This window comes from Clarias gariepinus, chromosome 9, assembly GCF_024256425.1.
Source record: "Clarias gariepinus isolate MV-2021 ecotype Netherlands chromosome 9, CGAR_prim_01v2, whole genome shotgun sequence".
NCBI lineage: Eukaryota > Metazoa > Chordata > Actinopteri > Siluriformes > Clariidae > Clarias > Clarias gariepinus.
Window position 1 is genome coordinate 23,112,562 of NC_071108.1, and position 18,391 is coordinate 23,130,952.

The window sequence follows — 18,391 nt, forward strand, 5'->3', positions numbered from 1 at the left end:
CAAGATTTCTTCCATAGCCTTTTTCTTTCCGGCGTTTTCTCTGGTCTTTCCACTACTGTTGCCTAATGTTTGGCCTTTGCTCGAAATTTAGTCAGACGACAACATCCAAAGTCAATCAGACATTACACATAAAAACTAAACATAAAAAATATTTACTGAAGTATCTGTGAGTATTTACACACGCACACATACAGCAGCAGTGAGCAATTCCGAGCAGCACACAGCGCACAGTGCGATACTGAAGAGGAACATCAACAGAGAAAAAGACAAATAATAGTATGAAAACCATCCAGTGTGATTGATTTGGAACACCTCTGTTTCACAACAACATCTACCTTTCATCTACCTTTATCATCTTAACGGTAAGCATGTCTGCTTACTTTAAGCCCCAGATAATTTCCCTGTTCAAAAGAGAATAATGTGATGAACTCAAGTGTTGTGCTTATGTAGCTATTACAGTTACATGTACTTTACTCTTTACTCATTATTTTATGTACAACCTTTATGTATATACTCCAACACATCTCAGGGACACTTTGAGATGCTGATCCACATAAGCTACACACACAATTCAGGTTACCTGTGATTGCTTTGACAAAATTTGGATGATGGAAGAATTTAATTTGTACAAACTGTTCAAATTAACATCAACAACATTGAACAACTGTTCAACCTACATCAAATTTTTTCCTTCTTGCAGACAGACACTGAAGGAAACACAGACTGAGACCAGACAAAAGAAAAAGACGTGCAAGAGCTGGAGACTCTTGATGCCTGGATGAAACCTCAAATTTAGATGAAGGAGCGCTGCCTACAGATACAGAGGAAGGATCATCAAGAGATCAAATAGGATGTTGATGCAGATGATGGACAAACTTTGATTTGTCAGCTACTTTTTTTGCTATAACACTTGCTTGAGTTATATTTTAATTGAATAATTTATTTTGCACTCCAACCAGTATTTTGTCTTCGTTCCAAACCACCCACACTCATCTTGGATTTTACAGTATGCATTTATAAAAAAAAAAAATACAGTATAAACACACTGCACACAAAACATGTTCAACACAAAACATTGATTGATGCATGTCCATGCATCAATCAATGTCCATATAATGCCCATACCATTCATGACCATACCAATCCCAATCAATACAGTGTTGTAGCTAACCATTCTTTATTTATGAATTCAATATTTTATTTTAAAGGTTGATTATCTAACTGTAGGAGTTTTGGAAAGGCATTGTTGGGAACTTCAATCAATCGTTTTTCTCTGGCTGGTTATATTTGTGATATGTAGTAAGAGGGGCAATTGTAGTCTATAGGTAACATCATTTATCTCCTTCAGTACTTAATATTTTATGATCAGTTCCAGCACCCTTCCTTAATCTGCAAATCCTTTGTAGATATGCATACCCTGTCTCCTGATTTATATTCTGTTGTCTGTTTCTATGTGTCTGTCTGCAAATTTTTACACGAGGTGCATGCTTGTTCTAGTTGCTTGTGTGTCTCTTACTACACTTGTTCACTCTTTCTGAACCACTCATCTACCCTGTTTAATTGTTTAATGTTTAATTGGAATTGTTATTTTTGTACGCTATTGGACATTTCAGTTTTTTTTTTTATTCGAACATGCCAAGTTGATCAGTTTTCACATTTTATAGTTATCAGGAGATGAAGAGAGAGGTAGATTTGTTAACCTCCACATCAATCAGCTGTCCATATCAGAACAGGCCAAACATTAGGCAACAGTAGTGGAAAGACCAGAGAAAACGCTGGAAAGAAAAAGGCTATGGAAGAAATCTTAAATCTTACATCTGCCAAGGAATATAACTTCTTTGGACATGTCCTAGCCCTACTGGTAGGGAGAATACTTTAGTTGTGCAGTAACCAAGTTCACCCTCAACACCCAACAGAGTAGTAAGCAGTAAAACGAATGGGCAATTGTGTGTGGTCCAGACAAAATGTCATTAATGTAGTGAACCTGAGCCAAATGTTGCAACAATGAGGTAGAAGGTGTGGTTATAAGAGACTGGTGGAAGAGACTCTGCCCTGGATAAGAAAACCAGTGTCTGTAGATTGTAAGAACTACATGAATTTTGTGAAAGAAGAACAAACTGTGACATGTTCTGAACATTTTTCATAAGACGCTTGACAACCTAAAAAGGTAAAACTGACTAAACCAAGCTAAGAATGCAGGGTTTAAAACAAATGCCGTAAATAAACTTCTGTTAGAAGTCCCACAGTGAAGATGGAAGAAAGGTCAACCCGCATCCCATGGGACCTACCATCATACTGTGGCGTCGGTATGATCTTTCGAGAAATTTTTGCTCACTGGTGGGTCCTTGACTGGCAAAGGGCTCAGAGTCGGCCTAAATATTAATACATGTACAGAAAACAATTACTTTCTACGTTTTTCCCCTTCTGTCTGTCACTCTCACTATCATCATGACACACACACACATGCAGATTTATTATTAGAGGTTCACTTTTCCCCCCAATGCTGTCTGTTGATTTTGTTTACACTGTGCCTATGCCATCTGTGACACCGGGCTGACAGCCAGCGCCTCTTATCATGTGACAGCTCTTCACTCAAACACACAGCGCCTTCAGCACCACGGCCAGCTCGGTTGCTGGTGACAGAGGAATAGGGTGCTTAACTTTTCCCAACTGGCAGACTATATCACTTACTGCTCTGGAATCACTGACACTTTACAAAAGGAGCTCCAAAATGCCAGTCTGGGGAGTGCTATGTTCCAGGTGCATGTTTCTTTAAATTCTCTCTCTCTCTCTCTCTCTCTCTCTCTCTTTTTCACAGCTTTGCAGGGTTACTCAACACAGTTCAACCACTTCCTCGGTTTCTGCCAGCCCGACCCGTCAAAACAGATACGGATCCAAAGACCTCACCGCCTTCACCTACACAGCTAAAAACCCCTACACTCTTCACTCACTGAGCTTTCTCCCCAACAAAATTCCTTTTTTCTCCCTGAGAAAGAAAAATTTTATTTAAAAAAACTTGTCTTTTCTTGCACAATCTGTCATTTCTGTGTCTGTGCTTGTCTGTGCTGCTGTAAGGCTTAACACATAAAAAACTCATGTTTATAAGTCTGTAACAATAGTTTTTTTAGCCTATTTTTCTATTCACAATATTCATTTCATGCTACTTGTGGGAAACAATGTTTTATTTACAATATTTATCAGATACTCCTTCACTTCCAATTTATCTCCTCCATCAAATGTTTGATATATAGATTTTTCTAAAACATGATTTGTATATAAAAAAATGCAGTTATTTAGTTATTGTATTATTATGTGGTTACTTGCTGTTATAATTATTAATGTTGTCAGGTGGCACTAATGCAAAGTCACATGGTACAGTACAACCAGGTAAAAGCACTATGAGATCAGCATGATGAAACCATGCCTATGATGTCCACGCCATTGCTCTGATAATGTCATGATTTAGCCGTCTGCCTGTTTTTTCCCATGCTGTCACTTTTCCTATGTGTTTATGTTTTCCCTAGCCCATCTGTGTCCTTTCCCATGCCCCGTTTCTGCCCCGCCTATACACCTGTCTCTAATTCCCAGCTGATTACTCAAGCATTTAAACACGCACTGTGCGCTGCTTAAATTGCTGGAATATCGTGTGTTTTTAGATTTTACTTACTTCCACTGTATAATTAGGATTCTGAACTTAAAAGTAAAGGTATTTATTCACATACAGTAGAACTATACAGAGTAAAAACAAGTTAAAAAAAAAAAAGATAAAAGTTTTTTTTTCAATGGACCACATTGCATTTATTTGTAATAAAATTTGCATGCAATCTAACTTTAATTGAAAAATATTTCATTTTGTTTTTATTTTTAGGATTGTACTGTAATGCTATAAATTGATGTGTTTTTAACTAGAAATTTGTATCATACTTGTGTCACAGTTTTATTTTACAAATGTTATTACAATCCTGAGTTTGATTTGTGTTACAATTCACTTATAACACTTCAGCATTGTTATTTTAGTGGAAAATAATATATACTAATCCCAGTAAACATATTCAGTTAAGATTTTGTAAGAATTATCTACTGGTGCAGGTGCTTGTTTATAATGACCTACATATACATTTAACTTATACATTGTGTGACTGTGACCATACCTAACTGTTATCTCTCCCTCACTTCTGCTCTCTCCTCTTCTTGACCCTCTTTTGCTCTCTCTCACTCTCTCTCTTCAACTGTCCCTGTGTCTCTGTCGAGCCATCAGTTTTACGACGCTTCTGAACTGCCAGTGATTGATATCCCCTCTGCCCTCTGGAACTGTCTGACTTGTCCAGGTGTCCTGCTTCTGGTTGAAGATCTTGACGCATTGCTGCCCCATGTGGTCTGCCTGGGATGCGTGTGGTGACTGGGGATGATTCCATTTTACCACAAAGATGGTCCTGGCCTCGGCTGATGCTGACAGCTGTTCTCTATGGACTTGTGACTGCAGTCGTTCGAGAGTTCAGGAATGGAATTTCCTACAAGTCTACCTGAGCCTCCAACAACGAACTGGACTCCATATTAACTTAAAGACATCAACTGTTAAACTGAACTGGCTGTCGCCTAACGCACAGTATGACTGCAGATCAAGCCCTGCTATCAGTTATCACCCAAATGAAGATGGGTTCCCTGTTGAGTCTGTTACCTCTCAAGGTTTCTTACATCTCCAGATGCACCCACAGTTTGACACATGCACAGTATGCTGTCAAAACTTCTGGTTTGTAATCTGGCACATAACTGCGCATAATTTAACTTGTACTAAAACATTTTATTTAATTTATAGTGCAGGTTTAACTTCAGGGAAATACCTAAGTACTGCCAAAGTTTCATAAAATTCTGTCCAGCCAGTTTTGCTTGATTATTTTCTTCTTTGTCTTTCAGCTGTCCTCTTTCAGGGGTCACCACAGCGAATCATCTGCCTCCATCTAACCCTATCTTTTGCATCCTCTTCTCTCTTCATGTCCTCTATCACAGCATCCATAAATCTTCTCTTTGGTCTTCCACTAGACCTCCTGCCTGGCAGTTCCAACCTTAGCAACCTTCTACCAATATATTAACAATCTCTCCTCTGAACATATCTAAAGCAACTCAATCTGGCCTTTCTGACACATCTAACATGGGTTGTCCTTATGATGGACTCATTCTTAATCCTATCCATCCTTGTCACTCCCAAAGAGAACCTTAACATCTTAATCTCTGCTACCTCCAGCTCTGTGCCACTATCTCTAAGCCGTAGAGTATCGCTGGTCTCACCACTGTCTTCTACACCTTTCCTTTCATTCTTGCTGATCTTTCCAGAGCATATCTCAACCTCTCTGGATTTTCCTCCACCTGTTCCCTGCTCTCGCTACAAGGCACAATGTCATCTACAAACATCATAGTCCATGGAGACTCCTGTCTTACCTCATCTGACATACTGTCAATCACCAGAGCAAACAAGAAGGCCCTCAGAGCTGATCCTTGATGCAGACCCATCTCCACTTTGAACTCTTCTGCCACACCGCTCACCACTGTCTTACAGCTCTCATACATGTCCTGCACCACTCTAACATACTTCTCTGCCACTCCAGACTTCCTCATACAGTACTACGGCTCCTCTCTCGGCACCCTGTTGTACACTTTCTCAAAATCCACGAAGACACAATGGAACTCCCTATTACCTTCTCTGTACTTCTCCATCAGCATCCTCTAAGGAAATACTGCATCTGTTGCACTCTTTCTAGGAATTAAATCATATTGCTGCTCTAATGCTCACCTCTGCCCTGAACCTAGTTTTCACTACTCTCTCTCCTCTTTCCCACAGCTTCATTGTATGGCTCATCAGCTTTATTCCTCTGTAGTTGCCACAGCTCTGCAATTCTTACATTTACATGGGGGAGGGGGATTCCAAGTATTAAAGAAACAGATACATCTTAAATCATTGTTTAAAGATTGTCAAAGACTCTGCTGTACGGAGATCTAGAGGAGGTTTGTTCCACCACCTAGGTGCCAGAACAGACAAGAGTATGGAGGGTCGGAGAGAACGTGGTGCAGTGCGTGGTGTGATTAGAGGAGAGAGGTAAGTGGGTGCTGGGCCATTTTTAGCTTTGTAAACAAGCATCAGGGTTTTAAATTTGATGCGGGAACCTACAGGAAGCCAGTGCAGGGGGCAGAGAAGTGGGGTGGTGTGGGTGAACTTGGGAAGGTTAAAAACAAGACATGAAGCTGCATTCTGGATCAGCTGCAAAGAACAAATCGTGGACAGAGGCAGACCTGCCAGAATTGAGTTGCAGTAGTCCAGTCTTAAAAAAACAAGGTACTGAACAAGCACCTAGTCTTTAAAAAAAGAAATAGGCGGATTCTTCTCATGTTGTAAAGAAGAAATCGACAAGAGCAAGTAAGGATTGCGATGTGTGGGGAAAATGATAGATGGTTGTCCACAGTTACCCCAAGATTGCGGCAGAGGTGGAAGAAGCTGATCTGATTGTTGTCCAGGGATCTTACAAGGTCTTGCCCTGGGGATGAACAGCAGTTCGGTTTTAATCCCCTGGTCCTTAACATTTGGCACTAATACACTTCTCCTCTATTCCTCTGGGATCCTCTTACACTCAAAGATCTTGTTAAACAGACTAGTCAGAAACTCTACTGCCACCTCTTCTAAGGATTTCCATACCTTCACAGGTATGTCATCAGGACCAACAGCCTTTCCACTCTTCATTCTCTTCACTCTCCTCTGCACTCTCCTCACCTCATTTTAACTAATTTTTACTACTTCCTGCTCCACAACAGCCACCTCTTTGTTCTCTTTCATTGTTCTTATTCATCAACTTCAAAGTACTACTTCCATCTTTCTATCACCCTGCTGGCAACTATCAGTACATTTCCATACCTATCTTTAATCACTCTAACCTGCCTTCCTTCTTTATCTCTCTGCCTTGCCAACCTGTACAGATCCACCATTCCCTCCTTACTGTCCAACCTAGCACACAAGTCCTCATATGCTCTTTGTTTGCCCTTTGCCACCTCTACCTTCACCTTACACTGCATCTCCCTGTACTCCTGTCTACTCAGTCCTCTCAGTGTCCCACTCCCATCCCCAACTCCTCCCTTAAAAACTACACAACATTCTTCCTTTTTCAATTTCCACCACTTTGTTCTCTGATCTGCCTTTGTCCTCTTCACCTTATTCATCACCAAGGTCATTTTTGTTTTGTTGTCTGACTACACTCGCCCCAATCAATATTTTGCACTCACTGATCTCTTTTAGCTTACAATGTCAACACAAGATATAATCCACCTGAGTGCTTCTGCATCCACTCTTATGTCACACTATGTTCCTGCTGGAAGAAAACATTCACTACTGCCATTTCTATCCTCTTTGCAAAATTCACCACCATCTGTCCTTTAGGGCAGAATTTCTCTTTCTCTTCTAATTCACATCCTATCTGTGGGATACCTTTAACCACTAACAACACTGAACATCACTCCTTCAATTTCCAGCTCAGGACTCATCCTATCTGATACTCATTTCACCTCCAGAACATTCCTTACACACTCCTCTCTCAGGAAAACTCCTACTCCATTTCTGTTTTCTATCCACACCATGGTAAAATAACTTGAACCCTGCTCCTAAGCGTCTACCCTTGCTACCTTTCCACCTGTTCACCTGGACACACAGTACATCCATCTTACTTTAATGCATCATATCAATCAACTCTCTTTTTTTCTCTGTCATAGTCCCAACATTCAAAGTACTACTGTAACAACCTGTTTGGGCTTAAATGTTCCAAAAATTCTCTAACAACCCATGTTTTATTTTATAGTGGCGCGTCACATTACACATAGGATGCTGTGACAAAATCTGCCAGGACAGACGTACAGACAGAAAATTTTCAGACCGGTTGTGGGTCCTCCAAAGTATGAAATTTAAAGATATCATTGAAAGATCAAGTTCTGACCAATGTACAGACAAAATCTTTCTTTTATTCATATAGATACCCACTTCACAGTTTTTGTTTGATGTGATCATTTGTGGTGCATTCTGTAAAATTTATTTTTCCTGGTGTTTAAAGACCTTAACCAGTGTGTTCTGCATGCAATGCCTTTACTGTCCTATTGTTTAGGGTTCCACCCTTGGTGGCAACAATTGCAATCAAGACTTTGAAATAACTGGGAATGAGTCTTTCACATTACTGTGGAGGAATTTTGGCCCACTCTATGCAAAAAAAAAAAAAAATTCATTTAACCACATGTTAGAGTTTTCGAGCATGATTGGCCTGTTTAAGGATCTATATCAGAATAAAGTCCAGACTTTGGTTAGGCCACTTCAAAATCTTTTTTTTTTTTTTTCTGAGCCATTCAAAGGTGGACTTGTTGGTGTGTTTTGAATCAATGCCCTGCTGAATAACCCAAGTGTGCTTGAGCATGAGGTCATGAATTAATGGCTGGACATTCTCCTTCTCCACCCTGTCTGACTATTGGTATGATGTTCTTTTTATGAAACACTTAGTTTTACACCAGATGTAACAGGATGCACACCTTCCAGAAAAGGTAAATTTTGTGTCCTATCACACAACACAATATGTGCCCCAAAGTCTTATGTGAAACAAGCCTTTGTGTTCTTCTTGCTCGACTTTCCCTATGAAAGTCTCACATGGATGTCATTTTTGCACAGTATCTTTCTTAGTGTTAAATCATTAACACTGAACATACTGTAACTGAGGCAAGTCTGAGGAGGCCTGCTGTTCTTTAAATGTTGAATTTCAAGTAGGTGTGTTGACTCTATCTATCTATCTATCTATCTATCTATCTATCTATCTATCTATCTATCTATCTATCTACTTTTTTTTTTTTTTTTTACAATGGCACAAAAAGCTATTGGTGTGCTTATATACCTTTCGCCTTTTAAACTACATTTAGGAAGATGTGGAGATCAAATTCATTTTAAACGGTACAACGTTGAAAGCTTTCAAAACGGCAGGGCATCGCTGTAATGTGGAGCCACAGCACAACCTAGTGGTACATTAGGCTATCGCAGTTATGTTCCCTCTTTATCCAAATGTCTTTCTTTCTCTCTTCATTCACATACACTACAGCTGATACAGAGAGCTACGAAGAAAGGACAAGAAGCATAACTAAGGTGTTGTGGCACAATGAACTAGTACACCAGTGTATTTCAATGCATCTTGATATAGCTTTAGATATATATTTTAAACTTTAATAGAGGGATTAACTCCACTGTCATTTTGAAAATAATTATAGTAAGTTGTTAGGTGATTTGTTCATTTTGAGTGTAGTCACATGCCACAATATAAAAAGGTGTACACACTTACAGTACGTAGCCAGGTTATTGCGTTTCTATTTTACATCATAACCCTGTAGTTATAATAGAGGTGTACACTTTTGGGTTATAACATTCCTTTTTATAGAGTTCATTGGCGTATTATCATTGTTATTGCCACAGACTAAAATTTTTTTTTTTTAATAATTAAATGGGGAAACCCAAATCTTTTTAAAATGTATTAACTGCTCACACTCAGATATTAATGAGAGCATCATTTGGGGCAGGAGCACTTGAAGGGTAATCACATTCAGCAAATAGAAAGCCCATTATATTCATAGTTAGTATTAACTGTAAAACCAATACGTTATATCATACAAGTGGCTAATTAGTAATTTTGGCCATAAATTATATAAAGAGTGCTCCACTAAAATACGTTTAAAAAATATATATATTTTTTTACATTGTTTAAATTAAATAGACACATACAGGCAGCACAGGCTTATTGGTTAGCACTGTCCCCTTGCACCTCCAGGGTCCGGGTTTGATTCCCGGCTTAAAAAAGTTTTATGTTCTCCCGTGCTTGGTGGGTTTCCTCAGGGTACTCCAGTTTTCTCCCACATTAGGCTAAATGGGGTTCACAAATTGCCCGTAGAATGTGTGAATGTGTCTGTGTATATGTGTGCCCTGTGATGGATTTGCACACTGTCCAGGGTGTACACCAGCTCATGCCAATAGCCAATAGTCTTCTGGGATAGGTTCCAGGTCCCCTGCAACCCTGTATACAGGATTAAGTGGTATATACAATGAGGAAGTGGGTAAACATATACAGCAATGATAATAATAATAATAATAATAATAATAATAATAATAATAATAATAATTTCACCTATATGAATTCAGTGGCTAGATTTTTACATTTTAAAAACAAAATAAAGCCCAAAAATCCTGACTTGCAATAGATCTTAAAGGAGAAACAAAAGGAAATATTATTATTTATTAGTTTTTCTCTAACAAATTGATAAAAATAGCACAAAAATGTTGAAAAAAAAAAAGAATAAAAACAAGACTCTTAGCTCTAAGGTCTTAGCTACATTACTTGCTTGTCTGAAGGCTTTCCCTTGCTTATTTTTGTATTCTCCTTTAGTTTAACTTAGCTAATTTGGGTTTTTTGCATATTTGACTGTTTGCTGTTTAACTACATAGTGATATTTTTTGTGATACAGGACAAAAATGTACAGCAATATATAAAGGTAAAAGCAGACGACATGAATTAAATGCGCGTGTTGCAACAATGTCAAACGGTTGTCAAGCTGATTACCTAGGACAGATATATATATATTTTTAAACAAGTCCTGAATCACTTGAAACAGGGAAAAGGGGAACAGGAATAAAAAGCTAAAAAAACACCATCTTTATTTCGGTTTAAAAAAAGTGATTGAAACCTGAAAACCATGAAGCATGCAGGGAAAAAAACATCAGTGGCACCAGCGTCAGTGGATCTCGAGTGCAACCGGCTTACAGACTAGTCTGCTACCATAGCAACTGCAGAGGAGCTCTAAGCAGAGCCGCCTTCCTATACCGTGCGTGTCACCGTAGCAACGACCAATCAGAAGTTGTTATTTCTCAGCGCAGTAGTACTACGGCGCTAGGGGCGGTCCGCGTGGATTATGAAAGTGGCCCATTGGATGTTTTGGATATCACTCCAACGACGGAAACACGAGGATTGGTTCAAAGCGTTTTCTTTTCAATGTTATAAACATGTCCTCTGTTCCCCGAGCCTGCAAGCAAGGCTTGGTAGAAGCGACCATACTTTGCCATAGTCAAGAGATACGAGGCGACAGGGCAATTCATTATCAGTTTAGCATCAACCAGTGTAAAACTTCGGGTACGTCTTTTTCTATATTTTATTGCAAATGTTCGTATCATTCATATTATTAGGGCATCTTGGTAGCACAGGAGCGCCACGCGCAAAGTGGGACTCAATTGCTTTATATGTTCTTGACCATTAGCTTCACTGGTTTGATAAGTAGCATCGTGCATTTTGTTTTGGGTTTCTCGTAGAAGTGACAAGAACCTAAACCCCTCCCTGGAAGGCGGAGCGTGCATTTCTGTCGATTTTATACGTCTTGATTTTTTTTCGTGCTCAGTTCAGCTCGGAACGGTCCACGCTGAGAGAGTGGCATTGGCATGTTGTCAATCGCTCTCTATCGCTGCCATCATCTAACATTAAGCACACTCACAGCCCAAGCGCTTGGCTTATACATATGAGCAAACAACCTTTTCTTGTGCATCCCTTTATTGCGCATTTCCCCCCCTCTATTTTTCATTCACATCTCTCTTTCGCTCGCGCGTGCACTGAACAACACGACACTTTAAATGTTATTTTTACCTGTTATCTTTTAGGCTTCGAATTATTAGTGCCGGTGCTAATAACTTTTGTTTTTAGATAGGATTTGGGCAACATTTTGGATTATTCTCCTTCTTTTACAAATGTTTTTTTTTAACCGGTTCCCTCATTAAGCTTACTTTTTAGACCGAACTGCTTAACATTAAAATAAATTTTCTCTTTCACACAAACATTTAAGGGTGGTGCGGTCTAAGCAGGTTTTCATTAAGTTAAAAAGCTCTTCTTTTTTTTTTTTTTTTTTTTAGCTTGGACTGTATTCCGCGCACGATCTAACGGTCACGCGAATCCTGAACGCCGAACTAACATCAGTAACTTTTACCTAAAGGAACTATTCATCGCGAGATTGTAAATGGTGGCACTTTTTTTGCGGGAACCCCATGGACTAAAAATTCTGCTGCATCGCTGGCGACACTTCATGCATTTTACCTTCTTGAAATTTTTTTTGTCCTGCACCTTTCGGACTCAATGTTATTCCGCAAAGCGGTGTTCATGCTGTAGTCAAGTCGCTTTTTTGCATGTGCTCATTCCCTCCTCAGAAACCAGGCATTGATTGTGCTGCGGCGAACTGATGGACGAGCAAGCCCGAATCATGCAGGCTCTCGGCGGTGTCACTCTGGCTGGCCACACGGTACAGGGGGGCATGGCAGGTCCGCCTCCACATGGACACGATGGCTCCGACGGGGACGGAAGGAAACAAGACATCGGCGACATTCTCCATCAAATCATGACCATAACAGATCAGAGTCTGGACGAGGCACAGGCAAAGTTGGTGCATTTATTTTTAACAAATAATTGATTAATTGTTAATCAATTACTAAAGCACACGACTACTCTAACATACTGAATCGATGAGTTCACTCCTTTATAGGGTTGCATATAACGTTGCACTTTACACCTAAAGTCAGGCTAAGCAAATGCCTTTTTTGACAATCACAATACAAATAACTTTTAAACAATAGCAATCTAGCAAACAGTAAGCACCTTTGGGCCACGTGCACAAAATAATAAATAATAATTAGTTTGCATAATACAAACGTTTTCTTTTGGTTTTCAACATTGTTGAAAATGTCTTCATGAATATATAGTCATGTATATCTATGTTCTCGAACCTGTTTTCTGCTCTGTTCTGTTTTTATATGAGTCTATTAATAATGTTAAAATCACCTCGGTTTTTACGAAAATGTGTAGCAAAAAGCATCTTTTAATGCCATAATTCAAGATTTAGTTCAGAACTGTCGCTCATACAATGTAGAAAGTCATTTTAAATATAAGCAGCACAATTATTCATTCCAGCTGACCATTGATCAATCTTGTATCTTCCACGCTACAACAGAAAGCATGGCCTGAACTGCCACAGAATGAAGCCTGCCCTCTTCAGTGTTCTCTGCGAGATCAAGGAGAAAACAGGTAAGTGTGCATGGGAGTTGGATCAAAGGGCAGTACTACATTCATGCATCTAAAGAGAAAAAGAAACCAAGTCTGAGCCACCAAGCATTAACACACCGCCATCTTTACAACGCGCCGTCTTTCGAATTTTCTCCTTTTGAGTTTTTTTTTTTCGGGTGAAGCTGTGTTTGAGTCGGACACTGTACAGCTGAGCGCGCCATCGTCGCTGGTTGTGCACTTAAAGCGCTATCGAACTGCTGTTTTTCTTCCTTAAAAAACAAAACAAAACTGGATATAACTAGGCAAAAGGGCGCTTTTTACCACCGCCTGGTCCTTCGTTGGCCAGCCTGAATGCTTAAGAATCCGTTTTTTTTACACCGCATCATTCCCACGTTGCCCTATTTGAACATAAGAAAATACAGAACACCGCTTGGGAATGCTGGTGTGTGTGTGTGTGTGTGTGTGTGTGCGATCCCCGCTGCTGGAATTTATTTGCAGCTCGTCCGCTTATTTCTAATAACCTGGCGTATGGCGTCGACCTCAGTGGGCTTCGAATGGTGGTCCGATACAGCCAGTGGACACATTTTTTGTTTGTTTTACCAATTATCTGCTGAGTCTGCAGGATTATTATTGAATAATTATCAGTTATTTTATCATGTAGGATGTATTGTAACCGATTACGGGAATTAGTAAGCCTTTGCGTAATTAGTTCGGCGGTCCACTGGGAAACTATAAAATTACTATGCATTGTTAAATACACTTATGACGTCTCTTTGTGCTTCAAATAATTCCTGTAATTTACCTTAATAGTGGTGGACCCCATGCGCTACTGTACTAGTACTTGACCAGAGAGAGATACCTATTTTGCTCAGAGAAGTTGCATGTAGGGATGCACCGAAATTTCGGCCGCCGAAAATTTTCGGCCGAAATAGCATTATCGGTTTCGGCCGAAACGTGAGAAAGCGCCGAAAATAAAAGCCGAAATTGTCGCCACGCCTCTCCCATCCTCCCGTCTCGTTCGCGCTGTAATTACGCATTAAACACGGAGTATGTCGGCGGTTTGGAAGCACTTGGAAGCAAGTTTTGTTATTGTTAAACAGCCTTATTACTGTTATTTATTATCAATAAAAGTTTGATTGCTTAATTAATTTGTAGTTTTTTTAATACAAACAAAAATAAAATATTTTAAACATGTTTTTTAATGACGCCATTTTCGGTTTCGGTATCGGTTTTCGGCCAAGTGCATCCAAAAATTTCGGTTTCGTTTTCGGCCCAGAATTTTCATTTCGGTGCACCCCTAGTTGCATGTATTAATCATCAATGCATGTATTATACACTCTATTATTTTTCATAATGTGCCTTTATGTTCTGTGGTTTCCAGCAGTTAAAAGAAAATTCTGTTTTTTTTTTTAAACTACCTCTGCCAAACTCAGCCTCCATGATGGCAAATTCAGCATCATATTATTAAATGCATTTATAAAGCTATACAGCAGGCTCGTCTATTGCTGTCGTACAAAAAAAGCTACATATACCACAAGTTCCCCAGTGCTAAACTAACAACAAGTGTTGAATTAACACCCAGCAGCGTTTATATGAGTCTGGATTCAAAATAAACTCTTGAGTGTTAAATCAGCACTGTGGACTTTACTGACTACAGTATTGAAGTGATATATTTGCATCCTTAGGTGAGTAATATGTCCAAAACTTAAGGACGTACAATTTAAAGTTCTTACCCTTGCGTATTATGCCTAATACAAATAGAGTGGCATCATAAACATTTTGTTAATATGCAGTGCAGCAGGTTTAAACCCATAAGATGGAACACAGTGCAGAGTCTTTGTGACTGTTATTTAGTAAAAATGAAACTTTTTTTTAACCTCTAAATTAATTGCACTTTTTAATTTGTCTATTTGTTTTAAAATATATAGTTTTAAAAATAGAAATAATATGGCTTTTAGATCACAGTACATACAAGGTGTTGTAGCATCTTCAATTCTTGCCTGTATGTGAAATTTTGTAATGGTGTGTTAATGAATGAAATTGTGCTTTGCCAGATTGGCAGCCTTTGTGTGGCTTATAAGCCGATGAAAGATCATAACATTTAATGAACTTCTGTGTGGCTAAAGCTTTCCACCAGGGGAGAGCATTGCCATTCTTGTGTTTTGCTTCTTTATGCATGAGCAATATAAAGAGTGAATGGTAAGGCTTAAGGTTTCAGCTGTAACTTTACAGCTTGTTAAAATTTTGCTTTAGGGACCCTTACAATCATGTGTTAATACACTAATATAATATCAATTGATATTACATTAATACGAATATTACTAATTTCTAATACTAAATACTATTAATTGTAAAATTACATGTGGTTCTTGGGTGTTCTTCTCGATGCCTAGTCTATATCATTTAATAAAGATATGACACATACCTAGAAAAAATATGCAGGCAGTATCAAATTAATTATTTAGCTGAACTTACCTGGCATCTTAGTTTTTCTAATCTTTTTTTCCCTTTAACACAATTAAGCTAATTTTCCAACAACCTTTTGTGTAGTAATCTGTTTTAGACCCCCCGCTTCACAAATATTTTACTTTTTTCAGAATTACCACATCTTTGGTTTGAAGTAGCCAAAAAAACAAGGATGTTGTGATGGCAGTTCTGTAATAATCTTTGGAATTTTAAAGTGGTATTTTAAGAGAAGATGCTTCTCTCTCTCTCTTTTTTTAAAATGTGGATGTGTTGTCAGCATGTAGAAGGACATTATTTTAGGATGATAAAGGAGAATTAACAGAGCTGAAAACGATATGCTACTTTGTTCTCTCTTCTTTGCTTAAATAGCTTCCATTAGTTTTTTTATTTTTATTTTTATTTTTACACTTTTTTTAAAACCATATAGGCCAACCATATAGGCATCATATACATGCACTGTCAAAAATATTTTTTTTATATTTTAAACTGCCATTTGTCAAGATAGGTTCTGAGGATTTATCACTGTAGGATGCATGGTGATAGTCTGACCTGTGTGTGCATGTGCATATGAGCATGCATATACATTTTGATGTATTGAAATTGTACAGGATTAATCTGTGAAATATCAGTGTAAGGACAGGTTGGTACCTTTGTGGTTATATATGGCTAAGGCTATACAAGTTTGAAGACATGATACCATGTGATATATTAAAATCCATTTGCTGCCTTTGAGTTGCAATGTAAGTTTGTATAAATGTAAAATATTGTGAAGCGTGATTGACTCATGAATTACCTTATTTTGCAATATTTAAAATAGTTTTACAGTAATTGTTGAGGTGTGTCACTGTATTTGTTTCTTTTGTGGATGAACTTGTATTTAATAAAAAAAAAGAAAACATAGCTACAAAATTGTTGTCAGTTGAATTATCATTTCCGGCTATGTGAGAATCTGCAAAACGCTTTGTTTGTGCGCTTGTGTGCGCGTGTGTGCGCGTGTGTGCGCGTTTGACAGTGCTTAGCTATACTGAATGTCCTTTTTCATTATCCTGTATTGGAGCCCTTTTTGACTTATGCTCTGTTGCTTTAGGCTTGCCAGCATCCCCACAACTTAGCATTTGTTTTATGGTGAATTACCTAGATTCATGAATAAATACAATATTTATGGTCTCTAACACTGTCTGCCCATATATGAACATTTTTCTTTTCTGTGCATTTTGTAACAATATGAATCACTTTTTGATTATGGTTAAAATGCAGTTAAATTACTATTTGATTACCACTGAAATTCAAAGGTTTGAACGATGTATTTTGCAAATTCATATGAGCTCATTCCATTTGAAGATTCCAAATTAAGTGTTTATTTGTATTTTGAATGGGACACTATTACATCTATCTATCTATCTATCTATCTATCTATCTATCTATCTATCTATCTATCTAGTTCTAAAAATATATAAAAATTTGCATTGTTAAAGCACATGAAAAGATCAAAATCTGCACATAAATTACAAAGAAAGATGAATTAAATGTCAATTACGTGATGACAAGAAAATGAGGTGAAAAAGATCTACTTCGCACCCAGGTAGTTATGGACACCAAGCACGTGGAAAACGGCTATTTTAAAATAGTTTGAAGTGTCTTGTCTGATATGCTGGAAGTGTTGCTCAGCATTTAAAAAAAGATGGCATGGCAAACAGAGCTGATTTAGAAGCCAGCTTTAGAAAAGATAAAATTAAACATCCTCTCTTGTGGCTTGTGACATCTGTGTAAAGAAATTAATTCATGGGTTTGAGTTGGCATGCTTTCTTATCATAGTTTTAATTATGTTAATATATATTTAGAAACTTAATGCCACAATTAGAAACTAGTGATGTTTACAAGAGCATGGTTATGATAACGATTATAAAGCCCTCCTGTAATTAGCTTAGAATTTGGGCATCTCCTAGATGCTGTAAATGTAATAACAATAAATGTTTGAAACTTGACAGTATATTATATAATTTCATATAAATGATATAATTTAAGGTTAATCATGTTTTACTAGTTAATCTGTCAAAAAACGTATGCACACTTAGGAGAAAAATTTGCATATGATTTTTTGCAGAAATTACAAAATTGTGTAATGTGGCTACAAATGATTTACAGTGGTCCCTCAGAATACCATAAAAATATCATTGCAGTGTTGGAAATTGGTAATATTGGTAATATTTTTGAGGGGCTGACATGGATTATCTGCATTTACATTATTTCCTATGGAAAAATGCATTTCACAATATGAAATTTTACCTTAAGAAATCAGATTATGGACAGAATGTATATGTACAACATCTGTAGTTGAAAGCATGATTAACATTAGGCCACAACTAATGATTTTTTTAACTCTGTTGATTAAAAACAGAAAAAAACAATAACCAATAACCCTATAGTGCATACAGTTCAAGAACTTATATAAAATGCTTTTTATAGAAAAAAAAATAGATCGCACAGCCTTGTGTCTTCCTGAGGCACAAAATAAAGTTGTTGACATATTTTAACATAAATTCCATTAATACTCTATCAGCTGTATTTCTCAGAAAGGCTCATGCATTTATCACTTTTTATTGTTTTGGGTGGGCAATATATGTTGCTTAAAACTTAAGTGTCATGAAAATATTGGGCTTTTTTGAAATGGTCTTTTCTGGGGCAGAATCACTACAATATATTATGGTGTACTAGTTTTAATTGATTTGCGATTTTCTAAAAATTAGACATAAAGTACTGTATATGATTAAAAATACAAAGCATTAATGTGCCTGAGAACATTAACTGTTTCACCCTTAGCAGACACTTTTGGTAGT

At 37.8% G+C, this 18,391-nt stretch overlaps 1 protein-coding gene across 4 annotated transcripts in view; it reads left to right on the forward strand.

Moving 5' to 3' along the window:
* The first annotated feature begins 11,046 nt into the window (after positions 1-11,046).
* pbx3b (pre-B-cell leukemia homeobox 3b) overlaps positions 11,047-18,391 on the forward strand; it is a 154,913-nt gene continuing 147,568 nt past the window's right edge. For all 4 annotated transcript variants that reach the window (XM_053504260.1, XM_053504261.1, XM_053504262.1 and 1 more), the window contains exons 1-3: positions 11,047-11,180; positions 12,239-12,467; positions 13,036-13,109. In XM_053504260.1, coding sequence (XP_053360235.1) covers positions 12,271-12,467; positions 13,036-13,109 — 271 coding nt within the window. In that variant the 5' untranslated portion in view covers positions 11,047-11,180; positions 12,239-12,270. The remainder of the gene's footprint in view (positions 11,181-12,238; positions 12,468-13,035; positions 13,110-18,391) is intronic.